The sequence below is a fragment of the Sarcophilus harrisii genome, chromosome 1 (genome assembly GCF_902635505.1).
Source record: "Sarcophilus harrisii chromosome 1, mSarHar1.11, whole genome shotgun sequence".
Taxonomy (NCBI): domain Eukaryota; kingdom Metazoa; phylum Chordata; class Mammalia; order Dasyuromorphia; family Dasyuridae; genus Sarcophilus; species Sarcophilus harrisii.
The window spans coordinates 71,597,449-71,617,049 of record NC_045426.1 but is presented as its reverse complement, the minus strand read 5'-3'; the positions used below and the strand labels follow the sequence as shown (position 1 = coordinate 71,617,049).

At 36.6% G+C, this 19,601-nt stretch overlaps 1 protein-coding gene across 2 annotated transcripts in view; it reads right to left on the bottom strand.

Annotated features, from left to right (window-relative positions):
- DDC (dopa decarboxylase) overlaps nucleotides 1-19,601 on the bottom strand; it is a 100,047-nt gene that overhangs the window by 36,636 nt on the left and 43,810 nt on the right. For both annotated transcript variants that reach the window (XM_023498267.2, XM_003762537.4), the window contains exons 7-9: nucleotides 15,197-15,263; nucleotides 4,568-4,662; nucleotides 558-625 (exon numbers count right to left, since the gene is read on the bottom strand). In XM_023498267.2, coding sequence (XP_023354035.1) covers nucleotides 558-625; nucleotides 4,568-4,662; nucleotides 15,197-15,263 — 230 coding nt within the window. The remainder of the gene's footprint in view (nucleotides 1-557; nucleotides 626-4,567; nucleotides 4,663-15,196; nucleotides 15,264-19,601) is intronic.

Genomic DNA, 19,601 nt, shown 5'->3' with positions numbered 1-19,601 from the left:
CCTCAGAATTTCCTCCATATTCACCCTGATCCTCTCATTAAGATTCAGAATTAATACATGTAGCTCATATATGTAATATATCACATATAATCATGCAGATCAGAAAGATATTTAATGTAGAAGTAATTTATAAGTTAAAATTATTACTTATTTTGTATTCTTTTCATTGTAAATTGAGCTTGATGTTCAATGGGTTTTCTTCCTATGAAGCTAAAAAGGTTTTTCATCTTTTAAAAGAAAAACTGCAAAGAGATTGTCATTTAGGAATAAGCAGTATGATATAGTGGGAAGCACATTGATCTTGGAGTCAAATCAAGTGTTCTGGTCCTAGGGTGGATACTTAACTATCTTGTAACCATGGGCAAGTAAGTTTAAAAATCTCTTCTTAGAGATTCCATACCATGAAGATGTGGCTAACTCATAGGTGTGGCTATCTCTGTCTTATACTTCTCTTGTATACACCACAGCAATTACACAGGCCATGCTTTTAATACACTCTCAATAAAGAACACTGATTTTTTTATTATAAAGTTTGAATAAGATATTATAAGACTTACCACATGGCAGAGCAGTCAAAATTCACCAAAAGCCATTTATGAGGATTAAAGTTATATGAATCTGCAAACTAATGGAGAAAAGTAATTTTAAAATAAATTAGAAAATAAAGATTCTTTTCCAGTAGTCAATCCATTCATTTATCACTGAACAAAGCTCTAGCACTCTGTATAGCAATAGTTATATTGCTTCTAATAGTCTAAAAATTCTGTGACTCATTTAACCTCCTAATCACTATCCATTTAGAAGTATCCCTCTACCACTGTCATTGCAGAAATGGAAAGGAACTACCCAGCACTGAAGGTGAGTTTGTGTTTTTCTTTGTTTCATAGTTTGTTGTGGGCAAATAATTCCTCAACAATGGCCAGTTTTTACAAGGCCTATAGTAAGAACAGCAGATTCTCTCAGGATGGTTCATATCATCTATGGATAAGAACAATACAGGATGATAAGGTATGGATGGGTTATGATCTCTTTCAATGGAGGATAATGAATTCATAGATCCATTGAAATACTTTATTGAATGCATGGATTCTTTTGAAATCATCAATGAATTCATGGATTCATTAAAATACTGAACGTATAACTGAAAGATCAGTATTCCAAGTTAAGAACAAAATAACTTGAAAGAGGGAAAGAAAACTATTTTCTTTCTTCTTGTAAGAAAATTTCTGTACACTTCTGTTCATCTTAATTGGTTTTAGCTATAACATGAATATCTTCATATATATATATATAGATATATATATATATATAGATATAGATATAGATATTTTTTAGATCTCACAGGTTTATAGAATATATCAATTAAATGTCACAGTAGATAGAGGGCTGGCCTTAGAGGCCAGAAAACTTGAATTCAAATTATGATTAGAGATTTACTAGCTATATAACACTGGACAAATCAATTAATCAATTTTGTGCCTCAGTATCTTCAACTGTAAAATGAACTCAGTGGTCTCTAAGATCCAATTGTTGATTCTAATTTCAGATAACTCTCCTTCAACTTGTAAAGCAGGCTTTAACCTTTTGATTCTTGAATTTGACAGAGAACTACATATTCACTCTGTATGTCCTTTATGATTATATAAAGTGAACTCATATACCTTCCCAGCTTTTATCATTTCAGAATGAAGTGTCCTTATTGTTTGTGTTTGTTTTATCACAATAGGTACTACTTTTTATGGGTTCTTCTGTCTGCTATTCAGTGACTTTCAAAGAAATTTAATGATTTTGAAGGAATTTAGTGCACTATTAGAAAACATTCTCTACACCATATTGCTTCAGATAGCTGAATTTTTTACAGCAATTCTCAAAGACCATCTACAAAATTATGGAAGAAATGTTCTCAGTAATTGTGTGTATGGGGGGGTGTCCACTTTGAATAAGATTTGAAGAAATTACAGTTCCTTGAAGTATTCAATACTGAGAATACATAGATAATTCTTATTCCAGAATTATTGGGTTTCAAAAATTAGAAATGTAGTCACAACGTATTATAGCCTGAAATTAATTTACCTTTGATTTGGTGTTTATTTGTGGGTTTTTAAAATTATATCTATGATTTCATTAGTTTATGTAACTCCTAGTGAGGAAGCTATGTCAGTGCAGATCAGCTAGTTTCCTATTATTTAAGGTCTGAGTGCTTTGTTTAGGACATTGAGAGGCTTAGTTTCTCTATAGAATATTTTTCCCCTGAGGACAAGGATTATTTTTTGTTTTTGCCTCCTCACAACACAGCAGGTGTATAGTAAAATACTTGCTGAATGAATGACTGAAAGTAGTGTTCAGATACACAGAGCACAAAATTTGGAGTCAGGTCCCAGTTCTACCACTTACTATCTATGTGCTTATGGGCAAATCATTTAACTTCTCTAAGACTAGAATTTCCTCACTTGTAAACATATTAATAATATTTTCCCTACCTGTCTGACAGGGTTATTGTAAGGAAAATGCTTTGTAAACTATCAAGGCTACAGAAATGTGAGCTATTATGATGATCTATTTCCTCAGGGTTATAGACTGCTTCTCTTCAAGGAAAGAACACGAACTCTTAAGTTCTGAAATAATTACCCCAAAGCAGCACACACATCCAAGACTTGCATGCTCTGATTGTGACACTTCAAACATGCCTTCAAACAAATACTGCAGCTTCTGGCACATGCAAAAGGTATAAAGTTTTTCTTTACCTGACCAATGCATATAACCTGTATTTTGTTGGAGGACTGAGTATTCTACTCCCTCTCTTGTGTCCTCCTCCCTCATCTCTCTCTCTCTCTCTCTCTTTCTCTTTCTCTCTCTTTCTCTTTCTCTCTCTTTCTCTCTTTCTCTTTCTCTCTCTCTTTCTCTTTCTCTCTTACACACACACACACACACACACACACACACACAAATTCATTGAATTCATTCTGAGTGCTTCTAAATATTGAAAGCATTAGATACCCAAAGAAAATTCAGACCACTCATCTCAAGCCCCAATTCATGTTTAATCTTCTACTCTTCCCTCTTTGTTAATATTCTATGTCTTTATGAAACTTTCTCTTTTATTTATAAAAGGTATAAAAAGAGCAGGAGAAGCAGAGGAAGAGGGAAAAGTGTAAATATCAGAGGTGAGAAATCTTCAAGATAGTTGTGGCCTAACTCCTGTGCTGATAAAACCTGACCCCTTACTTAATTTCCTACCAGGTTCCAATAAAAGTAAAAAAAAAATATTTTTTAAGACAGGAAATTACAGTAAGTTTAGTTTGTTGATAAAAAGGAAACAAAAGGTTGAAAAAGGGCTTTGTTTGTTAGGAATTTTATTAGTTCTCTCCTATGTGGCTGTTTTGTTTAAACTTCTTTCATTACCTAACAGTGATATTTTCCTCTGGCTGACAGGAGAGAAAGGTCTTATCTTAGAACCTTGGGCTGCAGCAGGAAATTGCAGCCCCCTTATCTGACCCTCAGAGCAGCCAGTTCCTTAGTCAGACAGGGTAAAGAGCAGTTCACAATATTGCAGGCAAATTTCACATGACTCATTGCTGAGGATTAAACCCTGTCTGCCACTGATAGGATCTTGCTGTCATGTCTATCAAAGGGACTGCCATGATGCCTGTGCACCTTGCTCTCTGAAAGGTGAAACCTCAACTTGTTGAGGGCCCTTCAGAAACAAAATGGGAACCCATCAAGGAGTATGGATCCTAAGAATGCTAGAGCTGGAAAGGGACTGGAGAGACACCATCTGGTCCAAAAATCTTGCCTTTAGGTAAAAAGCTAAAACATTCAGGAGAATGAAATACTCAAATTACAAGATTTAGAAATACTCAAGGAGACCCACAGTTTGGTATAGTGAATAGAACAGTGGATAAAAGGCTGGCCCTGGAGACCCATATTGTCTTTGTGACTCTAAGTAAATCTCTTAATACCTCTATAAATTGAAAAATAATTGCTGATATGCATTAATAGAGAAAATTTACTAACAGTTCTCTATAGTTATGCAATCACAGGTCTATAAACATGTTCAAGATACTGGGGATGCAAAGAAATATTTAGTCTGCAAAGACTGTCTCTTCCCTCAAGGAGCTAATATTTTATACCATCCCCATGGACTTGTACCTGTGTCCTCAGAAGAATATGAACCCCTTGATGACAGGGGCTATTTTAGCTTTATCTTTGAATCTATAAACCCACACAGTACATAGTAGGCACTTATTGATAGTTTACTATTGAACTGAACTTGGTTGATCAAATTTTAAGAGCAACCAGTTAGATTGAATAGAGAATAGCCTTCAAAGCTAGAAAGACTTTGTTCAAGTGTTGTCCCTTAATTCATAATGGCTATGTAAACTCTTATCTTCTGCAAGGTCTAGATTATGTCACAGAAAAAAGTGCCATTTTATATTGGCAGAGGGAGTTTACTCACTTGACACTTATATATATTGATGAAATTGAAGGTTCAGTTCCTCTCCCTATCTCAATCTAGCTTGGCACAAAAATAAATCCTAATTAAAGGTAAAGGAACATCCATACTCACCTCAACTCCATTCAGAAGAGGCCGAAATTCAGGGCAGATGAAGGCACTTCCTGCATATGCTGCATCGATATGCATCCAGATATTCTCCTTATTACCTAAAATACAAAAATATTTGATGACAAACTTATAAAGCCTGATGACTTTATGATGACTTATAACTTTATGACTTTATCATTTTGAATGTTATAATCCTAAATTTCTGAGTCTCACAGAGCCTTGTATGTGATAAATTGTTCCTTACCTAATTCACTGACACTTACAATGGATGTTCATATGCATTATACCTCATTTGACTTTGATACTAACTCTATAAGATAAGCAGAGCACATATTATTACCATCATTAACAAAGGAGGAAATAAGTTTTGCAAAGTGCTTGCCAAAATGCGCATTATATAGGAGACTGAGAATTAAAAGCTAGATCTTCTGAGTAGCCACATGGCATAGTATACAAGATTTGGATTTAGAAAGCCCTGAATTCAAACTTGCTTTAGACACTAGCTGTGTGAGTTACTTAGCCTGTCTCAGCTTCAGTTTCCTCATCTATGAAATGGGTATCTATCTACCTTGCAGTATTATTGTGAGAATCAAATGGAGCACACATAAAGCACTTTGCAAACCTTCAAGCTCTATAGAAATGCTATGCACTGTTATCATTCTGACTCCAGGAATATCCTTTACTACTCCATAGAATAGACATGCAATAAATATTTGCTGATAAGAAGAATAACTGACTTTCTAAAGTATCTCTTTCATCATGTTATTCCTCTATTTAAAAGTCTGTAATGGCCTCTTGTTACTTATGATATCAAGCCCAAATTCTTCAATAAGAACAGTATTCAAGACTCATGATAATGTAGTTTCATCTTAACTCCCCGAGCTTGTTTCAGCAACATGATCTCTCTGTTCTGGTCATGATAGTTTCCCTCTCTATATGTCACATTCATTCTTGCCTACTATTTGCCAAAACAGGAAAGAAGTTCCTTGATGGCAAGAATTTTGTTTCTGTTTTGAGTGTCTCTATACTTTAGCATTGTGCTTGGCACATAATAAGTTACCACTTAATAAATGCTTGTTGGTGTTAAAAATGTAGAATGCCCTTTCACCCACTTGGAAAGTCTTTCCCTCCCTGAAATACCTTCACAAATACCCCCATTTAAATCCTATCTAATTTTCAAAGTCCAACTCAAGTCCCACTTTCTCCATTATCATTCCAGTCTATGTGGATTTCTATTCCCTGTATCCTAATGGCAGCTGTTGCTTCTACCACACAAGTCAGTGCTTAATTATACACCAACAAGCTACAATGTATCTTGAGTTCTATTGTGCCAGTAGGTCAATGTCCTTTCCCCAACAAAAAGGAAGAAGAACTTGCAGGTGGAAAAACAATCTTACTGACTTGAGACTGGTATATCTCAAGGCTCCTAGGGTCTGTTTCCCTGAGAATACTTTAGCCAGTGAATCCAGCTCTCTCTGTCTTCTTCAGTATAAAACCACAGACCCCCCCAGGCTACTCTGAATCAGTTTCTAGTCTGGATAGAGTCAATTTCCTAGTTGTGGTTATGTGCACAACTTCATTCAGAAATGGACCAAGACCGAGAACCAAGGGTGGTAGTGAAGTAGGAACACATGTCTCCTTCTTTCCTTTCTGTGTGTTTTCTGCTGGTGGTTTGTACGCTAATAATAAACTCTGTAGTTAGATTAGAGATAGAATGGATCATCTAATCATTGATTAGGCACGGGCTAAATAAGTTGTAGTAATTGAATATAATAGCTTATTACTACACTATAAGAAAGCAACAGACACTTATTTAGCATTGGGTTAAGTGATACATGTATAAAGAAAGGCAAAAACTGCTGTCCTTACCCTTCAGGAACTCATTCTAATGAGGAGACTACATATAAATAACTATGTATGCAAAGCTAATCTCAGAGGGAAAGCAATAGTGATGGTAGGGGAGAGTAAACAGATTGGAAAAGTCTTAAAAGAAGCCAGGAAAACTAAGAGCATAAGAATTCGGAGAAGTGTGGGAACACTCTACTACTGCTTGTCCTTGAGGATTAAAAGATATGCCAGTGGTGTGTAAAACCTGATACTGTGCACAAAAGTGTGCAAAATGTTTAGAAGTATATGCAGGTCTATTATTGGTTTTTATTGCTTGTGACTTTTGAATAGAATGGTACTAAGGGAAGTAAGCAGAAGCAGGGAAATAATGGACATAATAACTACATAATGTAAATAGAAAGAACAAGCAAAAATTGAAACTCAATTCTATAAAATGATAATGATCAAGCTTAGACCTAGAGAAGAACTGAGAAAGTGTGTTCTTTCATTGAATATTGTATTTTTGGTTAGTTTTACTGAAGTACTTTTCTTCTTTTTATTTGTAATGTCCAGACTAGCTCTCTGGAGGATCTCTGGACAAGCCTTGGTCTTAAGTGGAGAAATGATGAAGGTAGGAGAGCCAACAGGAGGATCTCTGTTTCTCTGTCTTTGTCTTCCATGTCTCCTCTGTGTCTGTGTCTTGAGTCTGAGTCTGAGTCTGAGATAGAGCTCAAGCTCTCATCTCCAGTCCTCTCAACCATTAAATACCTCAGTCTGATTACATCATTACAACACACTAAGTATATGCCAAATAAAGTGATTACATCATTATATCACACTAAGTATATGTGAACTAGAGAACCATTATCTCATCAATCATACTGAGTAAGTGCTTAACTATAAGCACTCTTGCTGTATCCTTGCTTCAAGTAGAACATAGGTGGTTATGCCCTCCCTGACTTCTCAGGCAGGGAGGTGAGAAATTCCAAAGGGAAAAATGGGGAGCTAAACCAGATATTTTTAGCAGGTTTTCTCTGGGTTGAAGGGTCTTATACCTCACTCAGAGTTCCCCCACTATCTGTGGCCCTCTACATCTCCTGCTTTCTTTTGTTTTACTTGAAACAGGTATACATAACTCCATCAGCATGGGAGGTACACAAGCACATAGTAATATAATACAGGCTAGTAGTGATGTAACAAACAACATGAATCTGTAGAGATATAAGCAAACCCTCTCCCCCAAGCAGTTAACCTATCTGGTCCCTTCCATTCACCACTTTCTGGATCTCTCCACATCACCTGGCCATTATCTAAAGATAGTGGAGCTGCTCGCACTGGACACTACCCTTCCAGTGGGTTATAAAACCTGTCTGCCAGAGCCAGTGCATCTTTGTCAAAAATCAAGAAGTATAAAGAGCAAAATTTAAAAGTTCTCTAGGGTTACCTGTGGCTCCCCCTCTCTTTTGTTTTTGGAGGAGTGTCTTAATGTCTCTGTTTTTCCTTTCTACTATTGCCTGGCCTTGAGGATTAAAAGATATGCCAGTGGTGTGAAAGGTGATGTGCAAAATGTTTAGAAGTATATGCAGGTCCATTATTGGTTTTTATTGCTTGTGACTTTTGAATAGAGGAATGACATGATGAAAGAGATACTTTAGAAACTTAGTTATTCTTCTTATCAGCAATTATGGCACACCCATAATGGCAAAAGTTTGTATAAGCAATTCAGTGACCACTTGGGCTGTCTCTTTTGCTGCTGGTATTGCAAAAGTGAATCCTGAAAAGGTGTCTACCACAACATGGATAAACGACAGGCAACCAAAGATTTATAATGGGTCACATCCATTTGCCAAATTTCACTGGGTCTCAAACTATGAGGGTTCTTCTCTGGAGGGAGTGTAGTAGGAGTGTGAAAAGGAAGGCAAGCTGTACAGGCTTTTACTAGCTCCTAGTAAAAGGAGGAAGCTTTTAGCTTCCTCTCTTGTTATTCCAAATTGTAAACGTAAAGTCTGAGCAGCCTGATGATATTTAGAATGAGATTCCTGGGCTTCTTGAAATAAAGGATTATTGGCCAACATGGTCAGAAGGCTATCTGCCTTTGAATTTCCATCAAAAATAGGACCTGGAAGTCCACTATGAGAGTGGACATGCAAGATATAAATCTTACCTGGATGCTTTCTCACTTGCTCTTGAAGATCCTTAAAGAGTTGATATATATATGAGGCTACAAATTTTATTTGGGCTGTGGCAATTCTTTGTACCACACCTACTGAATAGGCCAAATCAGATATTATTTTATATCTCCTGGATAATAAGTAAGAGCTAGCATGATTGCATACAATTCATTCTGTTGAGTGGACTGAAAAGGAGTTCTGACTGTTCTCATTATAGTTAAGTCACAAGAGTATACAGCACAAATGCATCTGTAAAGATAATTGGTCCTTTAAAAGGAATCTTAAAAACCTTTTCTCCAAAAATCTATCACCAATTATGTAATAGTCAGGTATCTTTAATGGAGACTCATGTGTAAACTCACTTTGGGATGGTTTCTCAGCATACATTAATTTGTGCATTGGTATAAAAGGCATATATCTTGTCAGGTCTTATTCCAGATAATTATACTGCTCGCTTAATGGCCTTTAATAAAATTCTAGCCACAAGCACTGGGTAAGGAGTAAGGTTTTGGTATGGTTGTGCTCTCTATCATACTGTCTCCTTAATGAAGGACTGCTCTTTTGTAGCAAAAATTGATATCTCCAAGGGTTTTTGAATAACTCTTTCAAACACATTGGATAAAGCCAGTTCAACTTCTCTCAGAACTTCTTGAGCTTCTTTTGTAAGCTGGCATGATGAGTTTAAAGCACTGTCTCCCCTTACAATGTCATATAATGGTTGTATTTGATAGGTAGTTAAGCCTAACACTGGATGCCTCCATTGGATAACTACTAAGAGAAGTAAGCAGAAGCAGGGAAATAATAGACATAATAATAATATCATGTAAATAAAAAGAACAAGCAAAAACATGAAACTCAATTCTATAAAACAATAACGACCAAGCTTAGACCTAGAGAAGAACTGAGAAAGTGTTATCTTTCATTGTAACATTGCATTGTTGGTTAGTTTTACTGAAATACTTTTCTTCTTTTTATTAATCTTTATTTCAAGGGATGGCTCACAGTGAAGGGGATAGAACAAAAATATAACTAGAAACATTTTTTTTTTCAAAAACAAAAGGCATCAACAAAAGATAAAACAAATGAAAGAAGGGTAGACTGCAGCATTTCCCATAGAGCTGGGTATGTACTCTTATCATTTACTAAAGGATAGAAGTAGTAAATCAACTCTCAGCTGGTCTCTCGGGACCTATGACAAGAGATAAATGAAAGATAATTATCTCTAGAACATCTGGTCAGTAAAGGCATAAACAGAAAAGCTCTATCCCTCTTTTGAGAGAGTAACTTTCAAACTTTACCTTTTCTATCCTAAACTTCCAGTAAGGATGGGACATTTTTTTTTTTTCTTCCCTTCACCACTATGACAATGTTGGTCCACAGAATAATACGACCAGGTGCTTGCCTCCATACCTGAGTCTCTTTTCCTTCTCTTTTCCTTTTGTGTTTTTAACCTTGAACATAGATTTTTGACCAGCAACCAATGATCCCAAGAGATGTATGTTCCCAGCATTAGGAACAAATTGGTAAATTTGAGAGTTTCTGGGTTTCTGATTCAGTAATGGCTGTTAGTGAGAAGGGAATTCTCACAATAGCATGATTCTCAAAGGAGAAGAGCAGCATTATCTAGTGGAAGCCATTTTTTGAAAGGACTAAGGAAGTCCAAGTCATAGTCTGGCTAACAAGGATATCTATCTGGAACTTGTGAGCTTCTTTAAACAACAGAGATCTGAAATGAGAGTAAAAAAATCTGTTATCAGCCCCACAAAATGTCTTTACCTTTCAGGGACATAATAATTATGAGGGGTTATTGATTTATATTTTAAGTATATATTAATATGTATTCATGAATTCTTCATCTACTTTTTGCTATAGAGGAAATAGTTATTGTATACCTGATATTTAATTTGTACATATTAGTTAGGTGATACAGTGGACACTTGACTGGAGAGTTCATATCTAGCTTCAAACACTTACTAGCTATGTGACCCTAGGTAAAGCACTTAATCTCTGTTTACCTCAGTTTCCTCACCTGTAAAATGGGTATGAGAGCAGCACCTATTTTCTAAGGTTGTTATGAAGATCAGATAACTTAGCATGGTGTCTGACACATAGTAAATTCTATAAAAATATTTTTTTTTATTACATTGAGTACTTTTTTCTTTTTAAAGCAGTGCCCCATGTTACTTCTTTCTTTGAAAATACTACACCTAAAGCATACCTAAAACTTTGCTTGAGAGATTTTCCCCAGAGTTCTATTTTGGGGTAATGTATGATGATCTCGACAGAGTTTAGTTTGAGGTAAGGTCATCCCAGGAATGATTTCAGACTTCATATGAATAAGCTATCTGTCCTCTGCTATATTCACAGGGTAGCTAGTGGTATAACAGATAAAATGTCAGATCTGGAGTTAGAAATACTTATCTTCCTAAGTTCAAATCTGGTCTCAGATTCTTACTAACCATATGACCTTGCAACTTGTCTCATTTTCCTTATATGTAAAATGAACTGGAGATGGAAATTTCAAACCACTCCAGTATCTTTGCCAAGAAGACCGTGAATGGGGTCATAAAGAGTTGGACATGGCTAAATATGACTGAATAATAACAAATATTCACAAAGTTGGGAGATATTTTCCACATTTGTGCTGGGAGTAGTTTAATTGGGAAAACCCATTTTTAAATTTGTTTTCTACTTATACTGAAGATCTTTTATTCTCTGAGGTATATGAAATTATTGTTTTAATATTTTTATTATTATTCAATATAATTGGTTTCCTTCATAATTTTCAATATTTTATTTTATTCCTTTAAAATATTATTCAGAGAAGAAGTTTATAGGCTTTGCTAGAATGCAAAAGGGGTCCATGTGATAGAAAAGATTGAGAATTTCTGTTAGAGAGAGAGGATATTGGGAAAGACTTGGAAGTGACTTAGCCTACTATGGATGTGAAGTCAATCTAGATTCTTGTTTGGGTTCTGAGTCCCCATAATGTAATATTCTTGCCCTCCTGTTCAGATTGCCTGTGAGAATTTCAGGCCAGTTATATCTTCTTCAATCTTTATAATCCACTTAATTCATTTTCCTTGAATAACAATGGTCTGCATCTCCTGCTAACTTGACCCTCATTACTCACTTATGTTCTAATTCCAGTTTTCCTATGTGGTTTCTATCCATGACCTGCCTCTGACTTTCAGGGACTACATTTATCCCTCATTGGACTGATTAAATGGTTCTGACCTTTGGAACAGCCTCAGCCACCAGTTTCTTTGTCCTTCCCCAGAAATGACCTGTTCTCTCCCTGCCCTCTTCCACATCCAGTTTTCTGCAATCTGCTGTCCTTATAGGATCAGCACTGACCTTCCCTTTTTTGAGCTATTCTCAAAATATGCCTCAAGTTTGATTTTAGTCATCCATTTTTTCTTATGTGTAATCTTTTTATGACTTGGAACTGCCAGGAAATTAACTTGTTTATGCAAACCAATTGGAAATGTCTCTGAAGAACATCAAATTTTAAATGAAATAATTTCTAAAATAGCAATTTTCAGAAAACTATGTTCAGATTTGTCCTCTGTATGTAAAAGTGAATCATCACTTTTAATCAGAGCAGCTTTTCACTGAGAGGAAGAGGTAGTGGGAGAAAAGCATGGGACTTGAAGTCAGATGATCTGGATTTGAAAAGTAGCTCTATCACTTATTCCCTATAAACCCTGAACAAGTCATGTTGATGAAAAACCTCACTTTGCACATCTGTAAAATGCTAATGCTTGGAATCATCTGCCTCAACAGGGTCTCTTCAAGAACTAAATGAGTCTGTGTACATTAAAATCTTTTGTCAGACATAGGGCCACATAAATATAAATTGTTTTTAGTCTGACACTGTGGGACATCAGCTCTGGACAATAAAAAAGTGACTGTTAACTTGGAAAATGCTAAGCAATGAGTGCTTATTCAATATTTTAGCCAAAACAACACTCACTTTAAAACTTTTTGCAACAGATAAGCAAAGTTTAGAATTGTCTGATGACAAATCATAGGATCAAAGGTTTGGAACTGGAGCTGAAGAATACCTCAGAGATTATTAACTCCTCTGCCCTCATTTTAAAAAAGAGAGAACTGAGACCAGATCAATAAAACCTTCTCAGATCATGGATTTAGAGCTGGGAGAGACTTTCTCATTTTTGGAAACAATATCCCTTCTTTTTTTCAGGGAAAGAGACTGGGGCCATGAAAGAGAGGTAAAATTACTTGTCCAAAATTAAGACTATGCACAGAGAGTAACAAGGGACAGGGCAGGGATTCAAACCCAGCTTCTCCAACTAAAAAAAGTTTTTTCCCAGTGTACCCTGCTACCTATCAGTATATCTCCACAATGGACATCCTTTTATGGTGCCAAAAAATTACACATCAATTTGTAGCCACACACAAGAAAGCATTTAAAAGTAATTAAATGCGACATCAAAGTGATGTCCTAGACTTGATCTGACCCCAGTGGTTCTTTCTGGCAGATGTCTCATGAAGTGAGACTGGAACACCTGTGCAGAGGTCACAAGAGGGGCCTGGTGGACTCAGTCCCACTGGAGCCCTCGGGCAATCTCTAAATATGATAGCTGCAGGGAGTTACATAAGCAGGCTGAAAGCCAGGACATTCAGTTCCTTTGGGAGACCAGCCCAGCATTTGACTGAAATGAAGAGCTTGGGTTGTTTACTGCACTTGATTTGAGCTCTCTGCTAATGAGGGCAAAGTTGTGCTTCGATCCCGGTTTGGGCCAGTTAGTCTCACTCCATTCTGTGACCAGGAACCCTCCGGCCCGGCCAGCTGTTCTCCCAAGTGAATGCTACCAGTCACACGGGGGTGGGGGGGGGGGGGGGGGGGGTGGAGTGAGGGTGAATGGAAATGGGTCACCTCAAACCTACCTTTGTTTCTGGGAAAAAACAACAACAACAACAACAACAACAGTAAGAACAACAATCCAAAACGTACAGAAGTGAGGGGGGAAGAGAGGACTGATTAAGGCCATCTTTGGATAGGAAGTTCCACAAGTGATCACCGCTGTTGATCCCCACCACCGGCTCCTTGCCCTAAAACTGTGTAAATGCACAGAATCAAATTCTCATGTGAGAGAACCCCAATCCTCTGGCTAGATAGTGTAGGAAGCATTGAGAAAGCCCTTTTGGGTGGTCTCATCTTAACAAGTAGCCAACCGTCGAGTATTTAACATTCTATCTACCCCAATAGACTGGCCAGATACAGGTTGTCTAGGAAAAGTTTCATGTCCCTTCCTTCCCTAGTGATAGCTCCTCAAAGTTAGTGCCAAATTGGGCTTTGTCCACACTGTGAAACACAGTTTCTTGGCCTTCACTGGAGGCCGGACTTGGCCCACTCTAGAAGAATGTTCTCTATCCATAAAGATATTTCCATGGTGTCTGGGCTTTCCAGCAACTCAGGTCCAAAATGAAATTTTAGAAGTACAGAGCCACCTGATTTTTCAATTGGATCTACTAAAGGAAAGGAAAGATATTTTGTCCACAGACTGAAAAATGTAAGAGATTCTGGAGTCTTTGAGAGGGAAGGTCAGTCTGAATAGGCAAAAAGTCTGAAGACTATCCTTAAAGAAATAAAGTTTTATTACCTTAAAATATATATTGTTATCTATACAGGAATAAGTAGCAGAGGTAGGTTTTGAAGCCAGGTCCTCTGACTTCAAAGCTGCCACTTTTTCCATCATACCCAGTGATTCAGGACTAGTATGAAATGGTTTAAAAAAAAAAAAAAAAAAGGCTTGTAATTTCTAAAAATTTACCTTTTTAAATCTATCATTTTACATACACACAAACACATGCACATACACATACAATTTGCATTTTTCTAAAGTTGTAGCTTTTTAATATCTAAATATCTCTATTTGTAGAAAGTAGAAAATCTGTTAGTGGAAGTAAGAGATACCTGAAATCTTACCCTAAAAGAAATGAAGAGACCCAGAAAAAGAAGGGGAAGAGGTAGCAGAAATATTCATTAGAAGGTACTTGTGGGCCAGCAGATCAGGGCTAAACAAGAAAAGGGACTTCAAGAAGTAGAGAGGTACTGAGTGTGACTCCCATAACTGGCTCAATGTCCTGAAGAATATCAATTTGTGAAAATGACATTTATTTTTAAACCCTAAGAAATGTTTTTTTCTCTTCAGCATAGTAAGCATTTTCTAGTAATCTTGGCACACTATTAAAGCAACAAATTCTTTCTTCATAAATAATACAAAGGTCAATGCTAGCCCAGCCAATTATCTTCAATGCTGAACTCTTTGACCTCCTGAACTATTCATTGTTCAACTGTTTATGTTGAAAAAACAAGAAAGCTACCAAAAGACCACATTAGAAAAAGATACAATGGAGGCAGCTACATATCTACATGTATGTATTTCTATATATACACGTGTGTATTTATATATCTGTACATAAATGCATACATACATGTATGCATATGTATACTTTTAAATTCTAAAACAATATTGAAATCAGTTGTAAAGCTTCCTAAGTCCTTGGAAGGAGGCAAAAAAATTGGAGCTGAAAATAGTAATGTTATTCTACCTAATAAATAAACATTCTCAGAAGCATGAGGAAGAATTAGGTAAATACTTACAAATAGGACCCAGTTCTAATAGATTGTCAAATGAACAGCAAGAAGTGGTTCCAAGTGTAGCAACCATCTAAGAAGTAAAAACAAAAAGCATAAAATTTAGAATCTCTTTTTCTCCCTTTCCTTAAGGAAATTTAAAAAAAAAGATTATGATTGTTTCCAATCTAATACAATTCAAAAACATTGAGCATCTAGTGTATAGCTGGAACTAAAGCTAGGTCAAGAAAACAAGATCAGACTCTGAAATGAAGGAATTTAAATGGGCTAAGGAGTGGAGAAGAGAAGCACATGAAAAATTGTTAAGCATAAAAATAGGGGGAGAGAACCATATCAATGCTAGTAGAAAAGGCCTAGTAGATCATTGGAATTGCTTCTTGTTGTAGTTTAATTGCATAGAAACTTCAGTGATTCTTTTTAGCCCACAAGAAACTCCATTTCACTCATTGTAGCTTGTGTTTGCTGTAAAACCTAAAAGGATAAAAAACATTTTGGGAGCATAGCAGCCTTCAAGTGCTCTATCTTTTGTATTAACAAGCCTGCCCCTCAGAGAGCTGACCACTGGCAATGCTGTCGCAAATGTTTACTGAATTATATTGGACATCCTGGACATTTCAGGAGTTTAGGACCATAGGTTATTCTTAGGTTATTCCTTTAATTTGCACTCCAAATACATGGTGGGATTTGAAAGGGAAATTACTTTTTTTGAGTTCTCTGGTACCCTTTGGAGTCTTTTGAGGGAAGAGCACTAGTGAAACAACTTCCCATCTGACTGTGTTCTTTCCATTTCATACTAGTCTCCATCCTTATTTCCAACCTTCTTTGGAAAAAGAATCAGCATCTTTCACTCACTGATGAACATTCTCATATACCCTTTACACGGCAGAGATTCTGAAAAGCCCACCTCTGTATTCAAGAATTCCAAAATCCCTTTATCTGATCATCATCTATTGGTTTTTCACTTTTCCAGCTACCTTCCCTTTCAAATCCATAATATTCATTTGCATAAATTCTGTCCCCATCATCTCCCCTCTTTTCCTCATCTCGACCCTTTGGAGAACCAATTCAACTCTACATTCTCCTCCTCTCTTGAATCCCTAAATCCTTTGCCATCTCACTGATTACACCTTGCTTTGCCTTAACTTTGGATCACTCCCATTACTACACATCACCTTTTCCCTTACAAATGTGCTGTTGAATGAGGGTGGGGAAAAAAAATGCAATCATTCTGATTGAGTCCATTTCAGATTTATGTTTCCCAACTTTAACAGGGCCTTCTTTGCTGCTAAGCAATTCTATTAAACTTTCAAATCTATTCACTCTCTACAAAAGGTCTTCCAAATCTTTTTATCCCCTCTCAAACCTATTCTAAACCTCTTATGATTCTCTACCACTCTTCCCCTCAGCTTAAAATTTTACAGAAAAAATGAGGTCATTCACCATGAACTCCTTCTTTTCTCCTCTTCCCAATCTCATATCACTCATATTCCTTCTGCCTCCTTTTCCTCTGTCTCATATGATAAGATGGCCTTATTTCTTATTAAGGACAATTAACCCCTCTACCTGCTCAAATGAACACATTCCCTTCCATCTCTTCCAATAGATTGCCTCTTTTATCCACCCCTATTACATCACTAATTTTCAATCTGTCTACTGGTTCATTCCCCATTGACTATAAATATGTCCATGTCTTCCCCATCCTGTAAAAAACAAAACCAGAACTATTTGATCCTTACATTCTAGCTAATTATTATTACTCTTTTCCTCTTTTGTGACTAAACTCCTTGAAAAGCCATCTACAATGGATACCTCCATTGTTTCTCCTTTCACCCTATTCTTACCTTCTTACAATATGGATTCAGACATTATCACTTCACTAAAAATGCTCTCTCCAAAGTTACTGATGATCTCTTAGATGCCAAAACCAATAGTTTTTTCTCAGTTCTCAATTTCTGTGTAGACTTTGATGCTGTTGGTCACTCTTTCCTCCATGATACTCTCAACTTTCTAGATTTTCAGGATACTATTTTTCCCTAATTCTCCCACCTATCTGACTGCTCCTTCTCTGTCTCCTCTGCGAGATTCAGATCATAGCCCCAACATTCAGATTCTTAAAACTGGTTCACATTCCCATATAGAATCTCATAACTGAATGTGGGGTTGTGAGATTATGATTTATTATCAGTAAATATTTGATTTATATACCCATTTTATATTCCTATATACCTAAGATAACATAAAAATTTCTCATACTAAAAGGTGTCACTAGTGGAAAAAGTTTAAGAAGCCTAGACTCTAACACAGTTTTTCTTTTTTTAATTATATTTTAATAACTATATTTTAAGGTAATTGACTTTGTAATCTTATGTATTTTATAAATTTAAAATATTCTGAGAACAACTATATTTCAAGATAATTGACTTTCTTTGCAATCCTATGTATTTTAAAAATTTAAAACATTATTCTGAGAAGAGATCCTCATGTTTCACCAGCCAGCCAGAGGGGCCCAGGATGCTCAAAGACTTTAAGAACCCTACAATCTCTCTCATAAAGATTAACTTTTAGCAAGAGCCAATTTAAAACTTCAACATTGCACCACAGTACCCCCTGGTGGTCATTTATCAACACCCCCAATTTCAGATTTTGCAGTCTGAGAGTGCAATTAACCAACCCAGATCCAAATTTCATCTAAGGAGCTGCCTATGTGACAAAATGGCTTTACTTTGCTTCAACACATTTTAAAATATCTTTTCTAGGAGAGTCTGAGCCACAAAGCCGCTTGTCCTAATTCCCAGAAACCACTTTAAAGCAACAGCACCTGCTCTCCTGGGGCTCTGATTACCCTGCCTCAGCACCACACAATGAATTTAACCTAATTTACAACCCATATTACAGAAGCATAATCACATTTGGGAAGGGGTGGGGAGGAGAGAGAAGTTGCATATCAGAAATGGATCTGACAGCTAAAAACAGCCCAAAGGCTTTCTTCTGAGAGAGAATGGATTTCCAGCCAACTTTACCCCCAGGCTGCTCTCTGGCTTAGCCTGAATGTCTCCTCCCCATCACTTCTCCATCTCTTGACTTCCAGGCCAGAGGAAAGAGAGCAATTTTGATAAGTAAAATGTTTTGCCGGGGTTGGATTTTTTCTTCCCTTTAAGTATTAGAGCACCTAACCTCTGTCCTTTGTCTCACTGTTGATAAGCCAGAAGGGTAACAAAAGAAAAATGGGGCAAATATCTCTGGGACACAGATCCCAGAGCCAGAGCTTTGGGTCAACTCCTATGCTAGGAAGTGAATCATGCTTTAAGGGGCTCTGGTGACTCAGCAAACCTTGGTTTGTGAGTTTAGAAACTACATTTTTATGAAACACAAATCTGTCACCTAGTTGTGACTGCGGTCCCCTTGTTGCTACCTTACACTGGTAAAACTTTCTAGTCTATTCTCCAGGGAAGAGATTTTTTTAAGTGGCTTCTTCAACTTCTTCCAAAAGAATTGAAAGTCTATTTTTATTCATCAATAATTAGAATACTACTTTTAATTCATCAACCAATCAAATATTTATTTAGCATTTATTAGCAATTAGCAATATTTAGCACTGTGCTAGATACCAAGAATAAGAAAGAAAGGAAGAAAGAAAAAAAGAAAGAGAGAGAGGAAGGAAGGAAGGAAAAAAGGAAGGAAGGAAGGAAGGAAGGAAGGAAGGAAGGAAGGAAGGAAGGAAGGAAGGAAAAAAGGAAGGAAGGAAGGAAGGAAGGAAGGAAGGAAGGAAGGAAGGAAGGAAGGAAGGAAGGAAGGAAGGAAAGAAGAGAAAAGAAAAAAATGAAAACAATCTATTGGAGTGGCAGTCTTTATGAGTGTCTCTGTGAAGGACACTGAATTCTGAATGCAGTTGTAGAAAAGTAGAAATGTGAGTCTTTTCAGCCCCCATATCCAAGATATGATGCACCTTTTATTTTAGAGACAAGTCATAAGAATCATTAGATCTAAAGCTTCCCTTTAGCTGACATATATAATGTATACAAACAAAAGATCTTAACCCTGAATTAGATCAAACTGAATAGGTGCTTCATTTCAAAGCTACAGAAACAAAAGGTATGAAAATAAAATGAAGGCCCTCTTTGTAACCCTGTCATCTAAAGCATCAGTTTGAACTTTCCTTTGTACAGCAAGAATTAGAAAGGTATTATTAAAATTTATACGCGATAAGGTCCAATGGTGTGGATATAAGGCCAGGCTTCAAGAGGAGTCTCTGACCCATGCTCTGAGACCATGGGCATATTATTTAACGTCTGGATGTCCCCTGGCAACCCTAGAGCTATATGCTATGGTGCAGAAAAGTTACTGATCTGCACCAACAGAAAGAGTTTTCACCAGCAAAATTGCATATGTTTCTAGTGTCTTCCAGTGTTCC